General features: G+C 49.8%; 1 protein-coding gene across 1 annotated transcript in view; it reads right to left on the reverse strand.

Annotated features, from left to right (window-relative positions):
• The window catches only part of LOC140731566 (Na(+)/citrate cotransporter-like), an 81,923-nt gene that overhangs the window by 36,588 nt on the left and 23,065 nt on the right, over positions 1–22,270 (reverse strand). Inside the window, exons 6-10 of the mRNA XM_073053084.1 lie at positions 21,713–21,835; positions 17,479–17,694; positions 17,264–17,385; positions 14,499–14,620; positions 14,260–14,421 (exon numbers count right to left, since the gene is read on the reverse strand). Of these exons, the coding sequence (XP_072909185.1) occupies positions 14,260–14,421; positions 14,499–14,620; positions 17,264–17,385; positions 17,479–17,694; positions 21,713–21,835 (745 nt within the window). The remainder of the gene's footprint in view (positions 1–14,259; positions 14,422–14,498; positions 14,621–17,263; positions 17,386–17,478; positions 17,695–21,712; positions 21,836–22,270) is intronic.

The following is a 22,270-nucleotide window of genomic DNA, read 5'->3' on the forward strand; positions in this document are numbered from 1 at the left end:
GGAGTGTGAGAAGGTGAAGGGTGTGTTGTTGGGGAGTGTGAGAAGGTGAAGGGTGTGTTGATAGGGAGTGTGAGAAGGTGAAGGGTGTGTTGATGGGGAGTGTGAGAAGGTGAAGGGTGTGTTGATGGGGAGTGTGAGAAGGTGAATGGTGTGTTGATGGGGAGGGTGAGAAGGTGAAGGGTGTGTTGATGGGGAGTGTGAGAAGGTGAGTGGTGTGTTGATGGGGAGGGTGAGAAGGTGAAGGGTGTGTTGATGGGGAGGGTGAGAAGGTGAAGGGTGTGTTGATGGGGAGTGTGAGAAGGTGAAGGGTGTGTTGATGGGGAGTGTGAGAAGGTGAAGGGTGTGTTGATGGGGAGTGTGAGAAGGTGAAGGGTGTGTTCATGGGGAGTGTGAGAAGGTGAAGGGTGTGTTGATGGGAGTGTGAGAAGGTGAAGGGTGTGTTGATGGGGAGTGTGAGAAGGTGAAGGGTGTGTTGATAGGGAGTGTGAGAAGGTGAGGGTGTGTTGATGGGGAGTGTGAGAAGGTGAAGGGTGTGTTGATAGGGAGTGTGAGAAGGTGGAGGGTGTGCTGATAGGGAGGGTGAGAAGGTGGAGGGTGTGTTGATGGGGAGTGTGAGAAGGTGAAGGGTGTGTTGATGGGGAGTGTGAGAAGGTGAAGGGTGTGTTGATGGGGAGTGTGAGAAGGTGAAGGGTGTGTTGATGGGGAGTGTGAGAAGGTGAAGGGTGTGTTGATGGGGAGTGTGAGAAGGTGAAGGGTGTGTTGATGGGAGTGTGAGAAGGTGAAGGGTGTGTTGATGGGGAGGGTGAGAAGGTGAAGGGTGTGTTGATAGGGAGGGTGAGAAGGTGAAGGTTGTGTTGATAGGGAGTGTGAGAAGGTGAAGGGTGTGTTGATAGGGAGTGTGAGAAGGTGAATGGTGTGTTGATGGGGAGTGTGAGAAGGTGAAGGGTGTGTTGTTCGGGAGGGTGAGAAGGTGAAGGGTGTGTTGATAGGGAGTGTGAGAAGGTGAAGGGTGTGTTGATAGGGAGTGTGAGAAGGTGAGGGTGTGTTGATAGGGAGTGTGAGAAGGTGAATGGTGTGTTGATGGGGAGTGTGAGAAGGTGAAGGGTGTGTTGATAGGGAGGGTGAGAAGGTGAAGGGTGTGTTGATGGGAGGGTGAGAAGGTGGAGGGTGTGTTCATGGGGAGTGTGAGAAGGTGAATGGTGTGTTGATAGGGAGGTGTGAGAAGGTGAAGGGAGTGTTGATGGGGAGTGTGAGAAGGTGAAGGGTGTGTTGATAGGGAGTGTGAGAAGGTGAAGGGAGTGTTGATGGGGAGTGTGAGAAGGTGAAGGGTGTGTGATGGGGAGTGTGAGAAGGTGAAGGGTGTGTTGATAGGGAGTGTGAGAAGGTGAAGGTGTGTTGTTCGGGAGGGTGAGAGGTGAAGGGTGTGTTGATAGGGAGGGTGAGAAGGTGAATGGTGTGTTGATAGGGAGTGTGAGAAGGTGAAGGGTGTGTTGATGGGAGGGTGAGAGGTGAAGGGTGTGTTGATGGGGAGGGTGAGAAGGTGAAGGGTGTGTTGATAGGGAGGGTGAGAAGGTGAAGGGTGTGTTGATGGGGAGGGTGAGAAGGTGAAGGGTGTGTTGATAGGGAGGTGAGAGGTGAAGGGTGTGTTGATGGGGAGGGTGAGAAGGTGAAGGGTGTGTTGATAGGGAGTGTGAGAGGTGAAGGGTGTGTTGATAGGGAGTGTGAGAAGGTGAAGGGTGTGTTGATAGGGAGTGTGAGAAGGTGAAGGGTGTGTTGATAGGGAGGGTGAGAAGGTGAAGGGTGTGTTGATGGGGAGGGTGAGAAGGTGAAGGGTGTGTTGATGGGGAGGGTGAGAAGGTGAAGGGTGTGTTGATAGGGAGTGTGAGAAGGTGAAGGGTGTGTTGATGGGAGGTGTTGATGGGGAGGGTGAGAAGGTGAAGGGTGTGTTGATAGGGAGTGTGAGAAGGTGAAGGGTGTGTTGATAGGGAGTGTGAGAAGGTGAAGGGTGTGTTGATAGGGAGTGTGAGAAGGTGAAGGGTGTGTGATAGGGAGTGTGAGAAGGTGAAGGGGTGTGTTGATAGGGAGGGTGAGAAGGTGAAGGGTGTGTTGATGGGGAGGGTGAGAAGGTGAAGGGTGTGTTGATGGGGAGGGTGAGAAGGTGAAGGGTGTGTTGATAGGGAGTGTGAGAAGGTGAAGGGTGTGTTGATAGGGAGGGTGAGAAGGTGAAGGGTGTGTTTGATGGGGAGGGTGAGAAGGTGAAGGGTGTGTTGATGGGGAGGGTGAGAAGGTGAAGGGTGTGTTGATAGGGAGTGTGAGAAGGTGAAGGGTGTGTTGATGGGGAGTGTGAGAAGGTGAAGGGTGTGTTGATAGGGAGTGTGAGAAGGTGAAGGGTGTGTTGATAGGGAGTGTGAGAAGGTGAAGGGTGTGTTCATGGGGAGGGTGAGAAGGTGAATGGTGTGTTGATAGGGAGTGTGAGAAGGTGAATGGTGTGTTGATGGGGAGTGTGAGAAGGTGAAGGGTGTGTTGATAGGGAGGGTAGTAGGTGAAGGGTGTGTTGATGGGATTGTGAGAAGGTGAAGGGGTGTTCATGGGAGGGTGAGAGGGAATGTGTGTTGATAGGGAGTGTGAGAAGGTGAATGGTGTGTTGTTGGGGAGTGTGAGAAGGTGAAGGGTGTGTTGATAGGGAGGTGAGTAGGTGAAGGGTGTGTTGATGGGGAGGTGTGAGAAGGTGAAGGGTGTGTTGATAGGGAGTGTGAGAAGGTGAAGGGTGTGTTCATGGGGAGGGTGAGAAGGTGAATGGTGTGTTGATAGGGAGTGTGAGAAGGTGAATGGTGTGTTGATGGGAGTGTGAGAAGGTGAAGGGTGTGTTGATAGGGAGGGTGAGTAGGTGAAGGGTGTGTTGATGGGGAGTGTGAGAAGGTGAAGGGTGTGTTGATCAGGGAGTGTGAGAAGGTGAAGGGTGTGTTGATGGGGATTGTGAGAAGGTGAAGGGTGTGTTGATAGGGAGTGTGAGAAGGTGAAGGGTGTGTTGATGGGGAGTGTGAGAAGGTGAAGGGTGTGTTGATAGGGAGTGTGAGAAGGTGAAGGGTGTGTTGATAGGGAGTGTGAGAAGGTGAAGGGTGTGTTGATAGGGAGTGTGAGAAGGTGAAGGGTGTGTTGATAGGGAGTGTGAGAAGGTGAAGGGTGTGTTGATGGGAGGGTGAGAAGGTGAAGGGGTGTGTTGATTGGGAGGGTGAGAAGGTGAAGGGTGTGTTGATAGGGAGTGTGAGAAGGTGAAGGGTGTGTTGATAGGGAGTGTGAGAAGGTGAAGGGTGTGTTCATGGGGAGTGTGAGAAGGTGAAGGGTGTGTTGATGGGGAGTGTGAGAAGGTGAAGGGTGTGTTCATGGGGAGTGTGAGAAGGTGAAGGGTGTGTTGATGGGGTGTGTGAGAAGGTGAAGGGTGTGTTGATAGGGAGTGTGAGAAGGTGAAGGGTGTGTTGATGGGGAGTGTGAGAAGGTGAAGGGTGTGTTGATGGGGAGGGTGAGAAGGTGAAGGGTGTGTTGATAGGGAGTGTGAGAAGGTGAAGGGTGTGTTGATGGGGAGTGTGAGAAGGTGAAGGGTGTGTTGATAGGGAGTGTGAGAAGGTGAAGGGTGTGTTCATGGGGGAGTGTGAGAAGGTGAAGGGTGTGTTCATGGGGAGTGTGAGAAGGTGGAGGGTGTGTTGATAGGGAGTGTGAGAAGGTGAAGGGTGTGTTGATGGGGAGTGTGAGAAGGTGAAGGGTGTGTTGATAGGGAGTGTGAGAAGATGAAGGGTGTGTTGATAGGGAGTGTGAGAAGGTGAAGGGTGTGTTGATAGGGAGTGTGAGAAGGTGAAGGGTGTGTTGATGGGGAGGGTGAGAAGGTGAAGGGTGTGTTGTTGGGGAGTGTGAGAAGGTGGAGGGTGTGTTGATGGGGAGTGTGAGAAGGTGGAGGGTGTGTTGATGGGGAGGGTGAGAAGGTGAAGGGTGTGTTGATGGGGAGGGTGAGAAGGTGGAGGGTGTGTTGATGGGGAGGGTGAGAAGGTGGAGGGTGTGTTTCATGGGGAGTGTGAGAAGGTGAATGGTGTGTTGATAGGGAGTGTGAGAAGGTGAAGGGGAGTGTTTGATAGGGAGTGTGAGAAGGTGGAGGGTGTGTTCATGGGGAGTGTGAGAAGGTGAATGGTGTGTTGATAGGGAGTGTGAGAAGGTGAAGGGAGTGTTGATAGGGAGTGTGAGAAGGTGAAGGGTGTGTTGATCGGGAGGGTGAGAAGGTGAAGGGTGTGTTGATGGGGAGTGTGAGAAGGTGAATGGGTGTGTTGATAGGGAGGGTGAGAAGGTGAATGGTGTGTTGATAGGGAGTGTGAGAAGGTGAAGGGTGTGTTGATAGGGAGTGTGAGAATGTGAAGGGTGTGTTGATAGGGAGTGTGAGAAGGTGAAGGGTGTGTTGATGGGGAGTGTGAGAAGGTGAAGGGTGTGTTCATGGGGAGTGTGAGAAGGTGAATGGTGTGTTGATGGGGAGTGAGAGAAGGTGAAGGGTGTGTTGATGGGGAGTGTGAGAAGGTGAAGGGTGTGTTGATAGGGAGTGTGAGAAGGTGAAGGGTGTGTTGATGGGGAGTGTGAGAAGGTGAAGGGTGTGTTGATGGGGAGTGAGAGAAGGTGAAGGGTGTGTTGATGGGGAGGGTGAGAAGGTGAAGGGGTGTGATGGGAGGTGGTGAAGGTGTGTGGGTGTGAGAAGGTGAAGGGTGTGTTGATAGGGAGTGTGAGAAGGTGAAGGGGTGTGTTGTTGGGGAGTGTGAGAAGGTGAAGGGTGTGTTGATAGGGAGTGTGAGAAGGTGAAGGGTGTGTTGATAGGGAGTGTGAGAAGGTGAAGGGTGTGTTGATGGGGAGTGTGAGAAGGTGAAGGGTGTGTTGATGGGGAGTGTGAGAAGGTGAAGGGGTGTGTTGATAGGGAGTGTGAGAAGGTGAAGGGTGTGTTGTTGGGGAGTGTGAGAAGGTGAAGGGTGTGTTGATAGGGAGTGTGAGAAGGTGAAGGGTGTGTTGATGGGGAGTGTGAGAAGGTGAAGGGTGTGTTGATGGGGAGTGTGAGAAGGTGAATGGTGTGTTGATGGGGAGGGTGAGAAGGTGAAGGGTGTGTTGATGGGGAGTGTGAGAAGGTGAGTGGTGTGTTGATGGGGAGGGTGAGAAGGTGAAGGGTGTGTTGATGGGGAGGGTGAGAAGGTGAAGGGTGTGTTGATGGGGAGTGTGAGAAGGTGAAGGGTGTGTTGATGGGGAGTGTGAGAAGGTGAAGGGTGTGTTGATGGGGAGTGTGAGAAGGTGAAGGGTGTGTTCATGGGGAGTGTGAGAAGGTGAAGGGTGTGTTGATGGGGAGTGTGAGAAGGTGAAGGGTGTGTTGATGGGGAGTGTGAGAAGGTGAAGGGGTGTGTTGATAGGGAGTGTGAGAAGGTGAAGGGTGTGTTGATGGGGAGTGTGAGAAGGTGAAGGGTGTGTTGATAGGGAGTGTGAGAAGGTGGAGGGTGTGCTGATAGGGAGGGTGAGAAGGTGGAGGTGTGTTGATGGGGAGTGTGAGAAGGTGAAGGGTGTGTTGATGGGGAGTGTGAGAAGGTGAAGGGTGTGTTGATGGGGAGTGTGAGAAGGTGAAGGGTGTGTTGATGGGAGTGTGAGAAGGTGAAGGGTGTGTTGATGGGGAGTGTGAGAAGGTGAAGGGTGTGTTGATGGGGAGTGTGAGAAGGTGAGTAAGGGTGTGTTGATGGGGAGGGTGAGAAGGTGAAGGGTGTGTTGATAGGGAGGGTGAGAAGTGAAGGTGAGGTGTGTTGATAGGGAGTGTGAGAAGGTGAAGGGTGTGTTGATAGGGAGTGTGAGAAGGTGAATGGTGTGTTGATGGGGAGTGTGAGAAGGTGAAGGGTGTGTTTGTTCGGGAGGGGTGAGAAGGTGAAGGGTGTGTTGATAGGGAGTGTGAGAAGGTGAAGGGTGTGTTGATAGGGAGTGTGAGAAGGTGGAGGGTGTGTTGATAGGGAGTGTGAGAAGGTGAATGGTGTGTTGATGGGGAGTGTGAGAAGGTGAAGGGTGTGTTGATAGGGAGTGTGAGAAGGTGAAGGGTGTGTTGATGGGGAGGGTGAGAAGGTGGAGGGTGTGTTCATGGGGAGTGTGAGAAGGTGAATGGTGTGTTGATAGGGAGTGTGAGAAGGTGAAGGGAGTGTTGATGGGGAGTGTGAGAAGGTGAAGGGTGTGTTGATAGGGAGTGTGAGAAGGTGAAGGGAGTGTTGATGGGGAGTGTGAGAAGGTGAAGGGTGTGTTGATGGGGAGTGTGAGAAGGTGAAGGGTGTGTTGATAGGGAGTGTGAGAAGGTGAAGGGTGTGTTGTTCGGGAGGGTGAGAAGGTGAAGGGTGTGTTGATAGGGAGGGTGAGAAGGTGAATGGTGTGTTGATAGGGAGTGTGAGAAGGTGAAGGGTGTGTTGATGGGGAGGGTGAGAAGGTGAAGGGTGTGTTGATAGGGAGTGTGAGAAGGTGAAGGGTGTGTTGATGGGGAGGGTGAGAAGGTGAAGGGTGTGTTGATAGGGAGGGTGAGAAGGTGAAGGGTGTGTTGATGGGGAGGGTGAGAAGGTGAAGGGTGTGTTGATAGGGAGTGTGAGAAGGTGAAGGGTGTGTTGATGGGGAGGGTGAGAAGGTGAAGGGTGTGTTGATAGGGAGTGTGAGAAGGTGAAGGGTGTGTTGATAGGGAGTGTGAGAAGGTGAAGGGTGTGTTGATAGGGAGTGTGAGAAGGTGAAGGGTGTGTTGATAGGGAGGGTGAGAAGGTGAAGGGTGTGTTGATGGGGAGGGTGAGAAGGTGAAGGGTGTGTTGATGGGGAGGGTGAGAAGGTGAAGGGTGTGTTGATAGGGAGTGTGAGAAGGTGAAGGGTGTGTTGATGGGGAGGGTGAGAAGGTGAAGGGTGTGTTGATAGGGAGTGTGAGAAGGTGAAGGGTGTGTTGATAGGGAGTGTGAGAAGGTGAAGGGTGTGTTGATAGGGAGTGTGAGAAGGTGAAGGGTGTGTTGATAGGGAGTGTGAGAAGGTGAAGGGTGTGTTGATAGGGAGGGTGAGAAGGTGAAGGGTGTGTTGATGGGGAGGGTGAGAAGGTGAAGGGTGTGTTGATGGGGAGGGTGAGAAGGTGAAGGGTGTGTTGATAGGGAGTGTGAGAAGGTGAAGGGTGTGTTGATGGGGAGTGTGAGAAGGTGAAGGGTGTGTTGATAGGGAGTGTGAGAAGGTGAAGGGTGTGTTGATAGGGAGTGTGAGAAGGTGAAGGGTGTGTTCATGGGGAGGGTGAGAAGGTGAATGGTGTGTTGATAGGGAGTGTGAGAAGGTGAATGGTGTGTTGATGGGGAGTGTGAGAAGGTGAAGGGTGTGTTGATAGGGAGGGTGAGTAGGTGAAGGGTGTGTTGATGGGGATTGTGAGAAGGTGAAGGGTGTGTTCATGGGGAGGGTGAGAAGGTGAATGGTGTGTTGATAGGGAGTGTGAGAAGGTGAATGGTGTGTTGTTGGGGAGTGTGAGAAGGTGAAGGGTGTGTTGATAGGGAGGGTGAGTAGGTGAAGGGTGTGTTGATGGGGAGTGTGAGAAGGTGAAGGGTGTGTTGATAGGGAGTGTGAGAAGGTGAAGGGTGTGTTCATGGGGAGGGTGAGAAGGTGAATGGTGTGTTGATAGGGAGTGTGAGAAGGTGAATGGTGTGTTGATGGGGAGTGTGAGAAGGTGAAGGGTGTGTTGATAGGGAGGGTGAGTAGGTGAAGGGTGTGTTGATGGGGAGTGTGAGAAGGTGAAGGGTGTGTTGATAGGGAGTGTGAGAAGGTGAAGGGTGTGTTGATGGGGATTGTGAGAAGGTGAAGGGTGTGTTGATAGGGAGTGTGAGAAGGTGAAGGGTGTGTTGATGGGGAGTGTGAGAAGGTGAAGGGTGTGTTGATAGGGAGTGTGAGAAGGTGAAGGGTGTGTTGATAGGGAGTGTGAGAAGGTGAAGGGTGTGTTGATAGGGAGTGTGAGAAGGTGAAGGGTGTGTTGATAGGGAGTGTGAGAAGGTGAAGGGTGTGTTGATGGGGAGGGTGAGAAGGTGAAGGGTGTGTTGATTGGGAGGGTGAGAAGGTGAAGGGTGTGTTGATAGGGAGTGTGAGAAGGTGAAGGGTGTGTTGATAGGGAGTGTGAGAAGGTGAAGGGTGTGTTCATGGGGAGTGTGAGAAGGTGAAGGGTGTGTTGATGGGGAGTGTGAGAAGGTGAAGGGTGTGTTCATGGGGAGTGTGAGAAGGTGAAGGGTGTGTTGATGGGGTGTGTGAGAAGGTGAAGGGTGTGTTGATAGGGAGTGTGAGAAGGTGAAGGGTGTGTTGATGGGGAGTGTGAGAAGGTGAAGGGTGTGTTGATGGGGAGGGTGAGAAGGTGAAGGGTGTGTTGATAGGGAGGGTGAGAAGGTGAAGGGTGTGTTGATAGGGAGTGTGAGAAGGTGAAGGGTGTGTTGATGGGGAGTGTGAGAAGGTGAAGGGTGTGTTGATAGGGAGTGTGAGAAGGTGAAGGGTGTGTTCATGGGGAGTGTGAGAAGGTGAAGGGTGTGTTCATGGGGAGTGTGAGAAGGTGGAGGGTGTGTTGATAGGGAGTGTGAGAAGGTGAAGGGTGTGTTGATGGGGAGTGTGAGAAGGTGAAGGGTGTGTTGATAGGGAGTGTGAGAAGATGAAGGGTGTGTTGATAGGGAGTGTGAGAAGGTGAAGGGTGTGTTGATAGGGAGTGTGAGAAGGTGAAGGGTGTGTTGATAGGGAGTGTGAGAAGGTGAAGGGTGTGTTGATGGGGAGTGTGAGAAGGTGAAGGGTGTGTTGATAGGGAGTGTGAGAAGGTGAAGGGTGTGTTGATAGGGAGTGTGAGAAGGTGAAGGGTGTGTTGATGGGGAGGGTGAGAAGGTGAAGGGTGTGTTGATAGGGAGTGTGAGAAGGTGAAGGGTGTGTTGATAGGGAGTGTGAGAAGGTGAAGGGTGTGTTGATAGGGAGTGTGAGAAGGTGAAGGGTGTGTTGATAGGGAGTGTGAGAAGGTGAAGGGTGTGTTGATGGGGAGGGTGAGAAGGTGAATGGTGTGTTGATAGGGAGTGTGAGAAGGTGAAGGGTGTGTTGATGGGGAGTGTGAGAAGGTGAAGGGTGTGTTGATGGGGAGTGTGAGAAGGTGAAGGGTGTGTTGATAGGGAGTGTGAGAAGATGAAGGGTGTGTTGATAGGGAGTGTGAGAAGGTGAAGGGTGTGTTGATAGGGAGTGTGAGAAGGTGAAGGGTGTGTTGATAGGGAGTGTGAGAAGGTGAAGGGTGTGTTGATAGGGAGTGTGAGAAGGTGAAGGGTGTGTTGATAGGGAGTGTGAGAAGGTGAAGGGTGTGTTGATAGGGAGTGTGAGAAGGTGAAAGGTGTGTTGATAGGGAGTGTGAGAAGGTGAAGGGTGTGTTGATAGGGAGTGTGAGAAGGTGAAGGTTGTGTTGACCTTCATTAGTTTGGGATTGAGTTCAGGTGCTGCAAGGTAATGTTATAGCTCTGTAAAACCCTGGTTCGACCATACTGGGATATTGTGCTCAGTTCTGGTTGTCTCATTATGGGAAGGATGTGGAAGCTTTAGAGAGGGTGCTGAGGAGATTTACCAGGATGCTGCCTGGATTAGAAAGGGTGCAGAGGAGATTGACCAGGATGCTGCCTGGATTAGAGATGGTGCAGAGGAGATTGACCAGGATGCTGCTTGGATTAGAGAGGGTGCAGAGGAGATTGACCAGGATGCTGCCTGGATTAGAGATGGTGCCGAGGAGATTGACCAGGATGCTGCCTGGATTAGAGAGGGTGCAGAGGAGATTGACCAGGATGCTGTCTGGATTAGAGATGGTGCAGAGGAGATTGACCAGGATGCTGCCTGGATTAGAGATGGTGCAGAGGAGATTGACCAGAATGCTGCCTGGATTAGAGAGGGTGCAGAGGAGATTGACCACGATGCTGTCTGGATTAGAGATGGTGCAGAGGAGATTGACCAGGATGCTGCCTGGATTAGAGAGGGTGCAGAGGTGATTGACCAGGATGCTGCCTGGATTAGAGAGCATGTCTTTTGAGGAAAGTTTCTGCAAATCAGGGCTTTTCTCTCTGGAGCAAAGGAGGGTGACTTGTCAGAAGCGTACAAGGTGATAAGAGGCAGAGATAGAATAGACAGCCAGAGACTTTACCCCAGGGTGGAAATGGCTAATATAGGACGTAATTTTATTGTAGGGAAGTACAGTATAGGGGGATGTTTGATAAGATTTCTTACACAGAATGTGGTGGATGTGTGCGATACACTGCCTGGGATGGTGATAGAGGCATTTACATTTGGGACTTTTAAGAAATCTGAGACAGGCACATGATGATAGAGAAATGGAGGGTTATGTGCGATGGGAGGAGTTGATTGGTCTTAGAGTAGGTTAAAGGGTCAGCACAACATAATGGGCTGAAGGGCCTGTACTGTGCTGTACCATTCCACGTTGTATGTTTTATATTCCATGTTCCATGTATGTTCTAATGTTCTATTTTCTATGTTCCATGTTCTATGTTCTATTTTCTATGTTCCATGTTCTATGTTCTATTTTCCATGTTCCATGTTGTATGTTTTCTGTTCCATATGCTAGGTTCCATGTTTTAAATAATTTCAGTGTTTAGTGTGTGCCAACCCATTAACCCTTCGACCTGCACTGGGACCGTTGCCTTCCATTCCCCTCTAATCAATGTACCTGCACAAATTTCTCTCAAGTGCTGAAATTGACCCGCCTTTCTACCACATGCACTGGCAGCAGTTTCTCCACTCTCACCACCCTCTGTGTGAAGAAGTTTCTCCACATGTTCCCCCTAAACATTTCACCTTTCACCCTTAACCCATGGCCTCTAGTTCTATTCTCACCCAGCATCAATGGAAAAGCTTGTTTGCATTTACCCTATCAATACCCCTCATGTCCCGGGTCAGCCTTTCAAGATGTTCCCAGGCGTATCCATCGACGATCTCTCCTCTCCCTGGGGTGAGTCCCTTGGAACTTCTGCTAGCGTTTCTGTAGCTCTGGGTCTTAACAGGATGGAGTTGCTAGCGCCATACCACCCCCTCTCCTTTCACAGCCGGGATTGGGACTGTCTATGGTGGAATTATTCACTGGGTTTCTATGGGATGGGATTGTTAACCCTGTACCCACCCCCTCTCCTTTCACAGCCGGGATTGGGACTGTCTATGGTGGAATTATTCACTGGGTTTCTATGGGATGGGATTGTTAACCCTGTACCCACCCCCTCTCCTTTCACAGCCGGGATTGGGACTGTCTATGGTGGAATTATTCACTGGGTTTCTATGGGATGGGATTGTTAACCCTGTACCCACCCCCTCTCCTTTCACAGCCGGGATTGGGACTGTCTATGGTGGAATTATTCACTGGGTTTCTATGGGATGGGATTGTTAACCCTGTACCCACCCCTTCTCCTTTCACAGCCGGGATTGGGACTGTCTATGGTGGAATTATTCACTGGGTTTCTATGGGATGGGATTGTTAACCCTGTACCCACCCCCTCTCCTTTCACAGCCGGGATTGGGACTGTCTATGGTGGAATTATTCACTGGGTTTCTATGGGATGGGATTGTTAACCCTGTACCCACCCCCTCTCCTTTCACAGCCGGGATTGGGACTGTCTATGGTGGAATTATTCACTGGGTTTCTATGGGATGGGATTGTTAACCCCCTACCCACCCCCTCTCCTTTCACAGCCGGGATTGGGACTGTCTATGGTGGAATTATTCACTGGGTTTCTATGGGATGGGATTGTTAACCCTGTACCCACCCCCTCTCCTTTCACAGCCGGGATTGGGACTGTCTATGGTGGAATTATTCACTGGGTTTCTATGGGATGGGATTGTTAACCCTGTACCCACCCCCTCTCCTTTCACAGCCGGGATTGGGACTGTCTATGGTGGAATTATTCACTGGGTTTCTATGGGATGGGATTGTTAACCCTGTACCCACCCCCTCTCCTTTCACAGCCGGGATTGGGACTGTCTATGGTGGAATTATTCACTGGGTTTCTATGGGATGGGATTGTTAACCCCCTACCCACCCCTTCTCCTTTCACAGCCGGGATTGGGACTGTCTATGGTGGAATTATTCACTGGGTTTCTATGGGATGGGATTGTTAACCCTGTACCCACCCCCTCTCCTTTCACAGCCGGAATTGGGACTGTCTATGGTGGAATTATTCACTGGGTTTCTATGGGATGGGATTGTTAACCCTGTACCCACCCCCTCTCCTTTCACAGCCGGGATTGGGACTGTCTATGGTGGAATTATTCACTGGGTTTCTACGGGATGGGATTGTTAACCCTGTACCCACCCCCTCTCCTTTCACAGCCGGGATTGGGACTGTCTATGGTGGAATTATTCACTGGGTTTCTACGGGATGGGATTGTTAACCCTGTACCCACCCCCTCTCCTTTCACAGCCGGGATTGGGACTGTCTATGGTGGAATTATTCACTGGGTTTCTATGGGATGGGATTGTTAACCCTGTACCCACCCCCTCTCCTTTCACAGCCGGGATTGGGACTGTCTATGGTGGAATTATTCACTGGGTTTCTATGGGATGGGATTGTTAACCCTGTACCCACCCCCTCTCCTTTCACAGCCGGGATTGGGACTGTCTATGGTGGAATTATTCACTGGGTTTCTACGGGATGGGATTGTTAACCCTGTACCCACCCCCTCTCCTTTCACAGCCGGGATTGGGACTGTCTATGGTGGAATTATTCACTGGGTTTCTATGGGATGGGATTGTTAACCCTGTACCCACCCCCTCTCCTTTCACAGCCGGGATTGGGACTGTCTATGGTGGAATTATTCACTGGGTTTCTATGGGATGGGATTGTTAACCCTGTACCCACCCCCTCTCCTTTCACAGCCGGGATTGGGACTGTCTATGGTGGAATTATTCACTGGGTTTCTATGGGATGGGATTGTTAACCCTGTACCCACCCCCTCTCCTTTCACAGCCGGGATTGGGACTGTCTATGGTGGAATTATTCACTGGGTTTCTATGGGATGGGATTGTTAACCCTGTACCCACCCCCTCTCCTTTCACAGCCGGAATTGGGACTGTCTATGGTGGAATTATTCACTGGGTTTCTACGGGATGGGATTGTTAACCCTGTACCCACCCCCTCTCCTTTCACAGCCGGGATTGGGACTGTCTATGGTGGAATTATTCACTGGGTTTCTATGGGATGGGATTGTTAACCCTGTACCCACCCCCTCTCCTTTCACAGCCGGGATTGGGACTGTCTATGGTGGAATTATTCACTGGGTTTCTATGGGATGGGATTGTTAACCCTGTACCCACCCCCTCTCCTTTCACAGCCGGGATTGGGACTGTCTATGGTGGAATTATTCACTGGGTTTCTATGGGATGGGATTGTTAACCCTGTACCCACCCCCTCTCCTTTCACAGCCGGAATTGGGACTGTCTATGGTGGAATTATTCACTGGGTTTCTACGGGATGGGATTGTTAACCCCCTACCCACCCCTTCTCCTTTCACAGCCGGGATTGGGACTGTCTATGGTGGAATTATTCACTGGGTTTCTATGGGATGGGATTGTTAACCCTGTACCCACCCCCTCTCCTTTCACAGCCGGGATTGGGACTGTCTATGGTGGAATTATTCACTGGGTTTCTATGGGATGGGATTGTTAACCCTGTACCCACCCCCTCTCCTTTCACAGCCGGGATTGGGACTGTCTATGGTGGAATTATTCACTGGGTTTCTACGGGATGGGATTGTTAACCCCCTACCCACCCCCTCTCCTTTCACAGCCGGGATTGGGACTGTCTATGGTGGAGTTCTTAGTGAAGTTACAGGTTTAATGAGTTCCCTCGGTTACCCACTGATGCTCTAACTCAGGGGTTCCCAACCTGGGGTCCATGGACCGCTCGCTTAATGTTATTGGTCCGTGGCACCAAAACGGTTGGGAGCCCCTGCTCTACCGGGGTACAAACTTCAATAACAAATTCACTCTGAACTTTGACCTCTTGTTACTGGATCAGGGCTTAGCCTAAACAGGGAGAGACGAGCAGACGGCTGGTGATCTGGGGAGAGATGGGAGGAGTGTAGGGGGAATATCTTCCCTGTGGGAAACCCAGAAAGTCAGGTGGTTGAGTTCTGCATGGACCCATTGTGCCAAAGGGCCAGGGAAGCGGTAGGGAGGGAGGCCACCGAGGTGGAGGGGGGAATGAGCCAACTCACCATTGACGACAGGATGGGCAGGAAGAGTGAGGTGGTCGCCACGTTGCTGGCACACTCGGTGAAGGTGGCGATGAGCAGGCACAGCAGGATGACGATGGCCCAGGGCGGAATGGCCTCCAGCGGCGCGAGCTGGCTTCCAAGCCAGCTGGAGAGGCCGGACACCTGCAAGAAATAGAAATGACCTTGAATTCCAGGCCCAGGAGCGAGGGAAGGTCTTCAGTAGGAACCATTTCTATTACCTCGCTACCCTTAGCCAGGGCAAAGCCCCCTCCCAAAAGCAGCATCACGTTCCAAGCCATCTTCTGCTGGACCACTGGCCAGTTAAGCAGTGGTGGAGCGGGACCGTACCTCCGCCTGTTACCTGGAAGATAGAAAACATTTACTCCACTGCAATCAGAGGCCGCCACCTCAATCTGACCCCACTCGCCTCTTTGAACAAGTCTGTTGTAGGGACACAGGACGCAGAGTGTCTTAGAACATGGAAGAGTTCAGATCCTTCAGCCCACAACGTTTTGCCGACCTTTTAATCGACTCCAAGATCAACCTAACCCTTCCCTCCTGCATCACACTCCATTTTCTGTCACCCATGTTCCAGTCTAAGAGTGTTAAACGTTTCTAATGAATCTGCCTCTGTCACCACCCCTGGCAGGGTGTTCCACACACCCACTGCCTCTGTGTAAAAAGCTTACCTCCGACATCCTCCCCTATACTTTCCTACAATCACATTAAAATTATGCCTCCTCATTTTAGCTATTTCCACCCAGGGAAAAGGACTCGGGTTCCAGTCTATCTTTGCCTCTTCCCATCTTGTACGCCTCTGTCAAGTCACCTCTCACCCTCCTTCGCCCCAAAGCGAAAAGCCTAGCTCACTCACACCCAGGCAGCGTCCTGGAAAATCTCCTCTGTACCCTCCCTAAAGCTTCCACGTTCTTCCTGCAATGAGGCACCCAGAACCCAACACAATATTCCCGGTATGGTCCAAGCAGGGCTTTACAGAGCGACGACGTTACCTTGTGGCTCTGGAACTCAAACTCCCGACAAATGAGGGCCGACACACCAAACACCTTCTCAATCAGCCGGTCCAGTTGCATGGCAGCTCTGAGGGATCCGTGGATGTGAGCCCAACAAGATCCCTCTGCTAAAGCACACCACTAAGCATCCTGCCATTAGCCCTGGTATTCTGCCTTTGACCTTCCAAAGTAAACCACTTCACACTTTTCCAAATTGAACTCCATCTGCCACTTCTCAACCCAGCTCTGCATCAAAGAGCGTGCAAGCAGCGTGCAAAGAGTGTGCAAGCAGGTCCTTTGGCCCATGCTGACCAACATTCCCATTTAAGTTCATGCAATCTGTTCATATTTAGTCCACAACCCTCTAAACGTTTCCCATCCATGTGGCTGTCCAAGCTCCTTTTAAATGTCATTAACGTTCTTGCCTCAATCACTTTCTCTGGCAGCTCATTCCATCTACATACCAGACTCTGGGTGAAAATGTTGTTCCTTAGATTCATGTTAAATTTTTCTCCTTTCACCTTAAACCTGTGCCCTCTGGTTCTTGATTTCCCATCCTTGGAAGAAACACTGAGTGCAGTCACCCTTTCTATGCCCCTCGTGATCTTATACACCTCTGTAAGGTCACCTCTACACTGCAGGGAACAAAGTCCTATCCTGTCCAACCTCTCCCTATAACTCAGTCCCTCAAATCTTGGAAACATCCTTGAAAATCTTTTCTGCACTCTTTCCTGGTTAATGACATCTTTCGTTTAGAAGGGCAGCCAAGATTGAACACGCTACCCTAGTGAGGCACACCAGCATCCTGTACAACACTCCATAACTTCCCAACGGCTATACTCAGCAATAAAGGCCTGTTACCAAAAGCTGCCTTTCAAGTCAAGTCAAGTCAAGTCACTTTTATTGTAATTTCAACCATAACTGCTAGTACAGTACATAGTAAAAATGAGACAATGTTTTTCAGGACCGTGGTTTACATGACACAGTACAAAAAACTAGACTGAACTATGTAATAAAAAAAACAACACAGAGAAAACTACACTAGACTACAGACCTACACAGGACTGCATAAAGTGCACAAAAGCAGTGCAGGCATTACAATAAATAATAAACAAGACAATAGGGCAAGGTGTCAGTCCAGGCTTCGGGTATTGAGGAGTCTGATAGCTTGGGGGAAGAAACTGTTACATAGTCTGGTCGTGAGAGCCCAAATGCTTTGGTGCCTTTTCCCAGACGGCAGGAGGGAGAAGAGATTATATGAGGGGTGCATGGGGTCCTTCATAATGCTGTTTCCTTTGCGGATGCAGCGTGTAGTGTAAATGTCTGTGGTGGCGGGAAGAGAGACCCCGATGATCTTCTCAGCTGACCTCACTATCCACTGCAGGGTCTTGCGATCCGAGATGGTACAATTTCCGAACCAGGCAGTGATGCAGTTGCTCAGGACTGTTCCCACCCTGTCGACCTGTGATTTCACTTTCACAGAGCCATGTTCTGCTATTCCAACATCCCTCTGTCCTACAACACTCCCCAGTGCCCTGAGAGTCCAAAGCAAATCCAATAGTATCTCCCGAGAGCCAGAGTGAATTTGTGGGAATCATTGCCACAGATGGCTGTTGTCGCTAGATCATTGAGTATATTTAAATTTAAGATTGATAGGTTCTTGATTAGTAAGGTCATCAAAGGTTATGGGGAGAAGGCAGGAGAATGGGGTTGAGAGGGAAAATCAATCAACCATGATGGAAAGATAGAACAGACTTGATGGGCCAAATAGTCTAATTCTGCTCCTATGTCTTATGGTCTACAAAGTCAACTCATCAAAACCATCCAGTGAACGTAGGACAATCTGATTCTGCCCCAGCAATGACAGTAATAAACACCTATGCCGGTTGGACTCATCAACTCTGCTCTTCGCCGTGGAGGTGTGCTGTCTTTTCTGACGTGGACAATACTGACTGTAACATCAGAGGGTTTCAGAAATCCAGGGATGGTCATACCTGCTTCACTCTGCTCCTCATCTCTCCTGTTTCTATCCCAACAAGGCAGCCGGGGCATGTCTGACGGGATGATGAACAATAAGACCGAGATGAAGATCACCACTGTGGCGTCAGTGACATAGCTGGAGGGAAGCAGAGGACAAGTGTTGGAGGAGAGGAGCACAGGCAGGAGGGAGGGGTGGAGGGCGAGGGCAGAGGGAAAGGGCAAGACTTACTTTTTGGCTGCTTTGCCGAAGATGACAGTGACCCACCCTTCAATAAAGCCGGGGTCACGGGTGAACCAAAGCACGACCAGCAGGATGAAAAGGATCAACACGGCAGTCTCTGCAAACGTCATCGGGCCCAGCTTTGCTATCTCCTCCTTGATCACCTGGTATGCAGAGATATCCTTCTGTGATTTGGTGGACTGGCAGCCAAAATTCTCCTTGAAGCTGTGAGAGAGAGAGACAGCTAGCGTTGGCAATTGAACATAAAACACAGAAAATTTCACTGAACACCGAACATACAGTACTCTGCAAATGTCTTAGGCACGTTTATAGCTAAGGTGCCTAAGACATTTGCATAGTACTGTACTTGTCAATGTGGGGCCGAGAGCAAGTTTGTAAATCTGGCGGGAGCAAAGGACGTTGGGATGGTGAGGGTGGAGCACCATGAGAGGGGTGTGGGACAGGTGACAGAGAGGGAGTGCCGGGACGGAGCTGGTGGGGCAGGTGCAGAGTCACCCAGCCCAGGTTCACCAGGCAAAGTCATCTGATTCCAAACAATTGGTTTATTGATCATTACAGAATCCGTCTCTAGTGCTTCCCAATCCCTCCTCTCTCCCCTTCCCTTTTCCCAACCATTAACACCCCCCCCCCCTCTCAGTCCACAATAGAGACCCATATCAGAATCAGGTTTGTCATCACTCACATATCTCATGATTTTTTTTTGGCAGCAGTACTGTAGAACACAGAACATGGAATGCAGAGCTTAGAACATTACAGCACAGTACAGGCCCTTCGGCCCACAATGTTGTGCCGACCTTTTAACCGACTCTAAGGTCAATCAAACCCTTCCCTCCCTTCGCTCTCCATTTTTCTTTCATCCATGTGCCTATCTAAGAATCTCTTAAATTTCCCTAATGTATCTGCCTCCACCTCCATCGGAGGCTGAGGGAAGACTGGTAAATGTTTATTAAATTAGTTATGGTGTAGATATAGATAATCGGAGAGATCCTGGCTTAGAACGGCCTTAGTAAGTCCTGTCATCCACTCAGCTGCTGCTGCTCCAGAGACAACAACAACATTTATCCAACCTTTCATAATAGCTCACACTCTTTAATCTCGGCAGCATCCTTGTGAACATTGTCTGCACCCTGTCCAAAGCCTCCACACTCTTCTGTAATGGGCTGACCAGGATTATACATCATAAACGGTTCATATATCATTCCATGTTTTAAAAAACCGGGACTGTTTGTGTAGAATATTAATAAATTCTTTTAAAAATCCAGATATATCACGTCCATTACCTCCCCCTTATCCACCTTTCCATTTCCATCCACAATCTAGCTCGTTAGATTTAACCAGCATGATTTCTCCCTGTCAGAGTTTGTGTATATAGAACTCTGCGATTTTGCCTCACGTTATAATCAGAATCAGGATTTGTATCAGTGAGATACGTCGTGAAGTTTGTTCTTTTGTGACAGTGGTACAATACATAAAATAGACTATAAATTACAATTAAAATATATTTCAATAATTAAATAACGTGCAAAAAGAGAGCAAAGATAGTGAGGTAGTGTTCATGGGTTCGTGGACCTTTCAGAAATCCGATGGCGGAGGGGAAGAAGCTGTTCCTGAGATGGTGAGTGTGTGTCTTCAGGCTCCTGTACCTCCTCCCTGACGGAAGATGGCGAGGGTCCAGAGATCCTCAGTGATGGATGCCACTCTTTTGAGGCATCACCTCTGGAAGGTGTCCTCGGTGGAGGAGTGACTGGTGCCCACCATGGAACTGGCTGAGTTTACAACTCTTAACAAATACAGATTAGAAGAAATAATTTTCCAAACCCAGTTTTCCAATTTTCCTCGCCTCCATCCGCCAAAAGTGGAATTTCCCGGCGGACCCTTCCCATTCCCGTTCTGACATGTCGGTCCCGGGTCTCCTCTTGAGCCACGACCAGGCCACTCTCAGGCTGGAGGAGCTGCGCCTTATATTCCGCCTGAGAACCCTCCAAACTGACGGCACGAACATCGATTTCGTTTTCGGTTAAAAAAAATAATTCTCCGCCTCCCCTCTATTTCGATCTTTTCTCACCTGCCTATCATCTCCTCCTTCTTCCCTTTCTCTTATGGTCCACTCTCCTCTCCTGTCAGATTCCTACTTCTCCAGCCCTTGACTTTTCCACCCACCTATCATCTTCCAGCTATTCTCCTTCCCCTCCCACCCTCACTCCCCATCTTCTTATTCTGTCATCTTCTCCCTTCCTTTCCAGTCCTGGTGGAGGGTCTCGGCCGAAAACATCGACTGTTTGTTCACCTCCACAGACGCTGCCCGACCTCCAGAATTCCGTGTGTGTTGCTCTGAATTTCCAGCATCCGCAGAATCTCTTGTGTTTATACATTTTCCAACTGGTTTGTTATCACACTCTTAATAAGGAATTGTAGAAGTTTTCAGCCAATTTATTTCAGGATTACTGGCCCATTATTCACTCTCCCACCCACCCCCCAACCCCGTTCAATCAAATACAGTAGCGCAATTGTTAAATTGTGTGAGGTTTGGTACCACTGCCTATCCCCGCAGTCACCACTTGGGGGAGCAGCACCCTACTGCAATCACAAGGAAAGCGCGCCGGGGTCTACTTTCTTAAAAGGGTTTAGCATTTCTCCGGATATCCTAACAAACTTATACTGGTGTATTGTTGAAAGTATCCTGACTGGCTGCATCATGGCTATTCGAATGCGCAGGAACTTAAGAAGCTGGAGAGAGTGGTGGACTCGGGCCAATCCATCACGGACTCCTCCCTTCTCACCCTCGGGGTATCTGCAGGAGACGCTGCCTCAAAAATGCAGCGTCCATCATCAAAGACCCCCACCCTCCGGGCCACTCCTCCCATTGGGCAGGAGGCTGAAGTCCCTCAGGTTCGGGAACAGCCATTCGGCGCAATTCAACAACAGTAAGACCGCTTTGATAATTTCGCACTGAAGTAATGTTCGATTTTGTTCTAATTGTGTTTTTTCTTGTAAAACTTACGTATAATTTGTGCTTAATGCATGTTTTCTTGTGAATTTTATGTCTGACGCTCTGAGCCTGTGATGCAGCTGCAAGGTTTCCATTGCTCCTGTGCCGACGTGTGCGTGACAATAAACTCAACTTTCACTTTAACTGTGATGTAGATGGATGAGTCCCAAGAATTCCTCGGGGCAAGGTTCCCTTTACATTTTGTTGGAGAGGGCAGAGCCACGGTTAGCGCAACAGCTCGAGCACCAGAGCTCAGAGTTCAATTCCAGTGCCATCTATAAGACGGTCTGTGATCACCTCCCACAGTCCAAGGACCTGCCGGTTAATTGGTCGTTGTAAATTGCCCTTAAATAGGTGGGGTTGCTCGTCAGACCTAAGGGCCTGTGTGTTCTATGTTGTATTGCTAAATACATAAATTTTTCGTGCGGTTTAGCTTTCCCACATAATCACCTGTGTGAATTTTCAGTCAACTGATTCTGTATTATCTCGCAGTTTCTCTGCAGCCTGAGCCATGCCATTGTACCTGTTCATTTCATAGGTTATTCCTTATCACTGGAATGTCTGGTTAACGCTCTAGTCTGAGCTAGTTTTAAAGATCAGCTTTATTTGTCAGGTGCCCAACGAAACACGGAGACACACAGTGAACTGCGTCATTTGCGTCAATGACCGACACAACGAGGGTGTGCTGGGGGCAGCCCGCAAGGGTCACCACGCTTCCTGCGCCAACACAGCGCGCCCACAACTCACCAACCCTAACCCGTACGTCCTGGGAATGTGGGAGGAAACCGGAGCATCCGGTGGAAACCCACGCGGTCACGGAGACAGTGGTGGGAATTGAATGCCGATCGCTGTAAAGCACTATGCTACAAAGTGGAGCTGTGTTTGATTGGGCCATGTTTGGAGTGTGGTTACAGTTCTGGCCACCCGTGACAGGAAGATTGTGGGAGTTTTGGAGAGGCACAGCAGAGGCTGCCTGGTTTGTGCATTTTACACCAACAGCTGTACTTCCTTGTCACTTTAGTACAGGACAGCCACAGCCTTTTGTTCCTTGTCGTATCCTTATTCGTACTTTGTTCTTGTAATGCTTAATAACAGCCATAAGCACCAAGTTCTAACCCTCATTCTTCCCTTCTGAAGAACACCTGGACCAATAGCGCCAGCCCCAACAAGTGAAATGCAGAGATACCCTACGGGATGGAAATAAAACTCATCAAAGACAACAGCGACACTTACTTAAGTCCCAGGAATAATATCTGCAGCCAAATCCATGTCAGGACCAACATGATAAGCATGCAGGGGAAGGAAAACGCAAACCAAGTCGCAAAGTTGATCACATCTCCATTGTCTGGGAAGAGTCTGAAAGCAGAAGAACTTCAGCGTTATATATTTGTGTGGACCTTGTGATGAGATTTGACTCCACTGATCCCACTTAACATGAAGTATCAAAGTTCAAGCAGATTTATTATCAAATTACATATCTGTCACGTTATACTGCCCCGAGGTTCATTTTCTTACAGGCATTCACAGTAGAACAAAGAAATACATTAGAATCATTGAGAAGCTTCATCCAAACACTGACAAGCAACCAATGTACAAAAGACAAAATGTGCAAATACATATACTTATGTAGAAACAAACTAAACAGATAGAGAGAGAGAGAGAGAGATAGTGAGAGAGATAGCGATAAAGATAGAGAGAGAGACAGAGATACATAAAGAGATATAGATAGATAGAAAGAGAGACACATACTGTTGTAGAGTCCTTGAAAGTAAGTCCAAAGGTTGTGTTCAG

This window comes from Hemitrygon akajei, chromosome 8, assembly GCF_048418815.1.
Source record: "Hemitrygon akajei chromosome 8, sHemAka1.3, whole genome shotgun sequence".
NCBI classification, from domain to species: Eukaryota; Metazoa; Chordata; class Chondrichthyes; order Myliobatiformes; family Dasyatidae; genus Hemitrygon; species Hemitrygon akajei.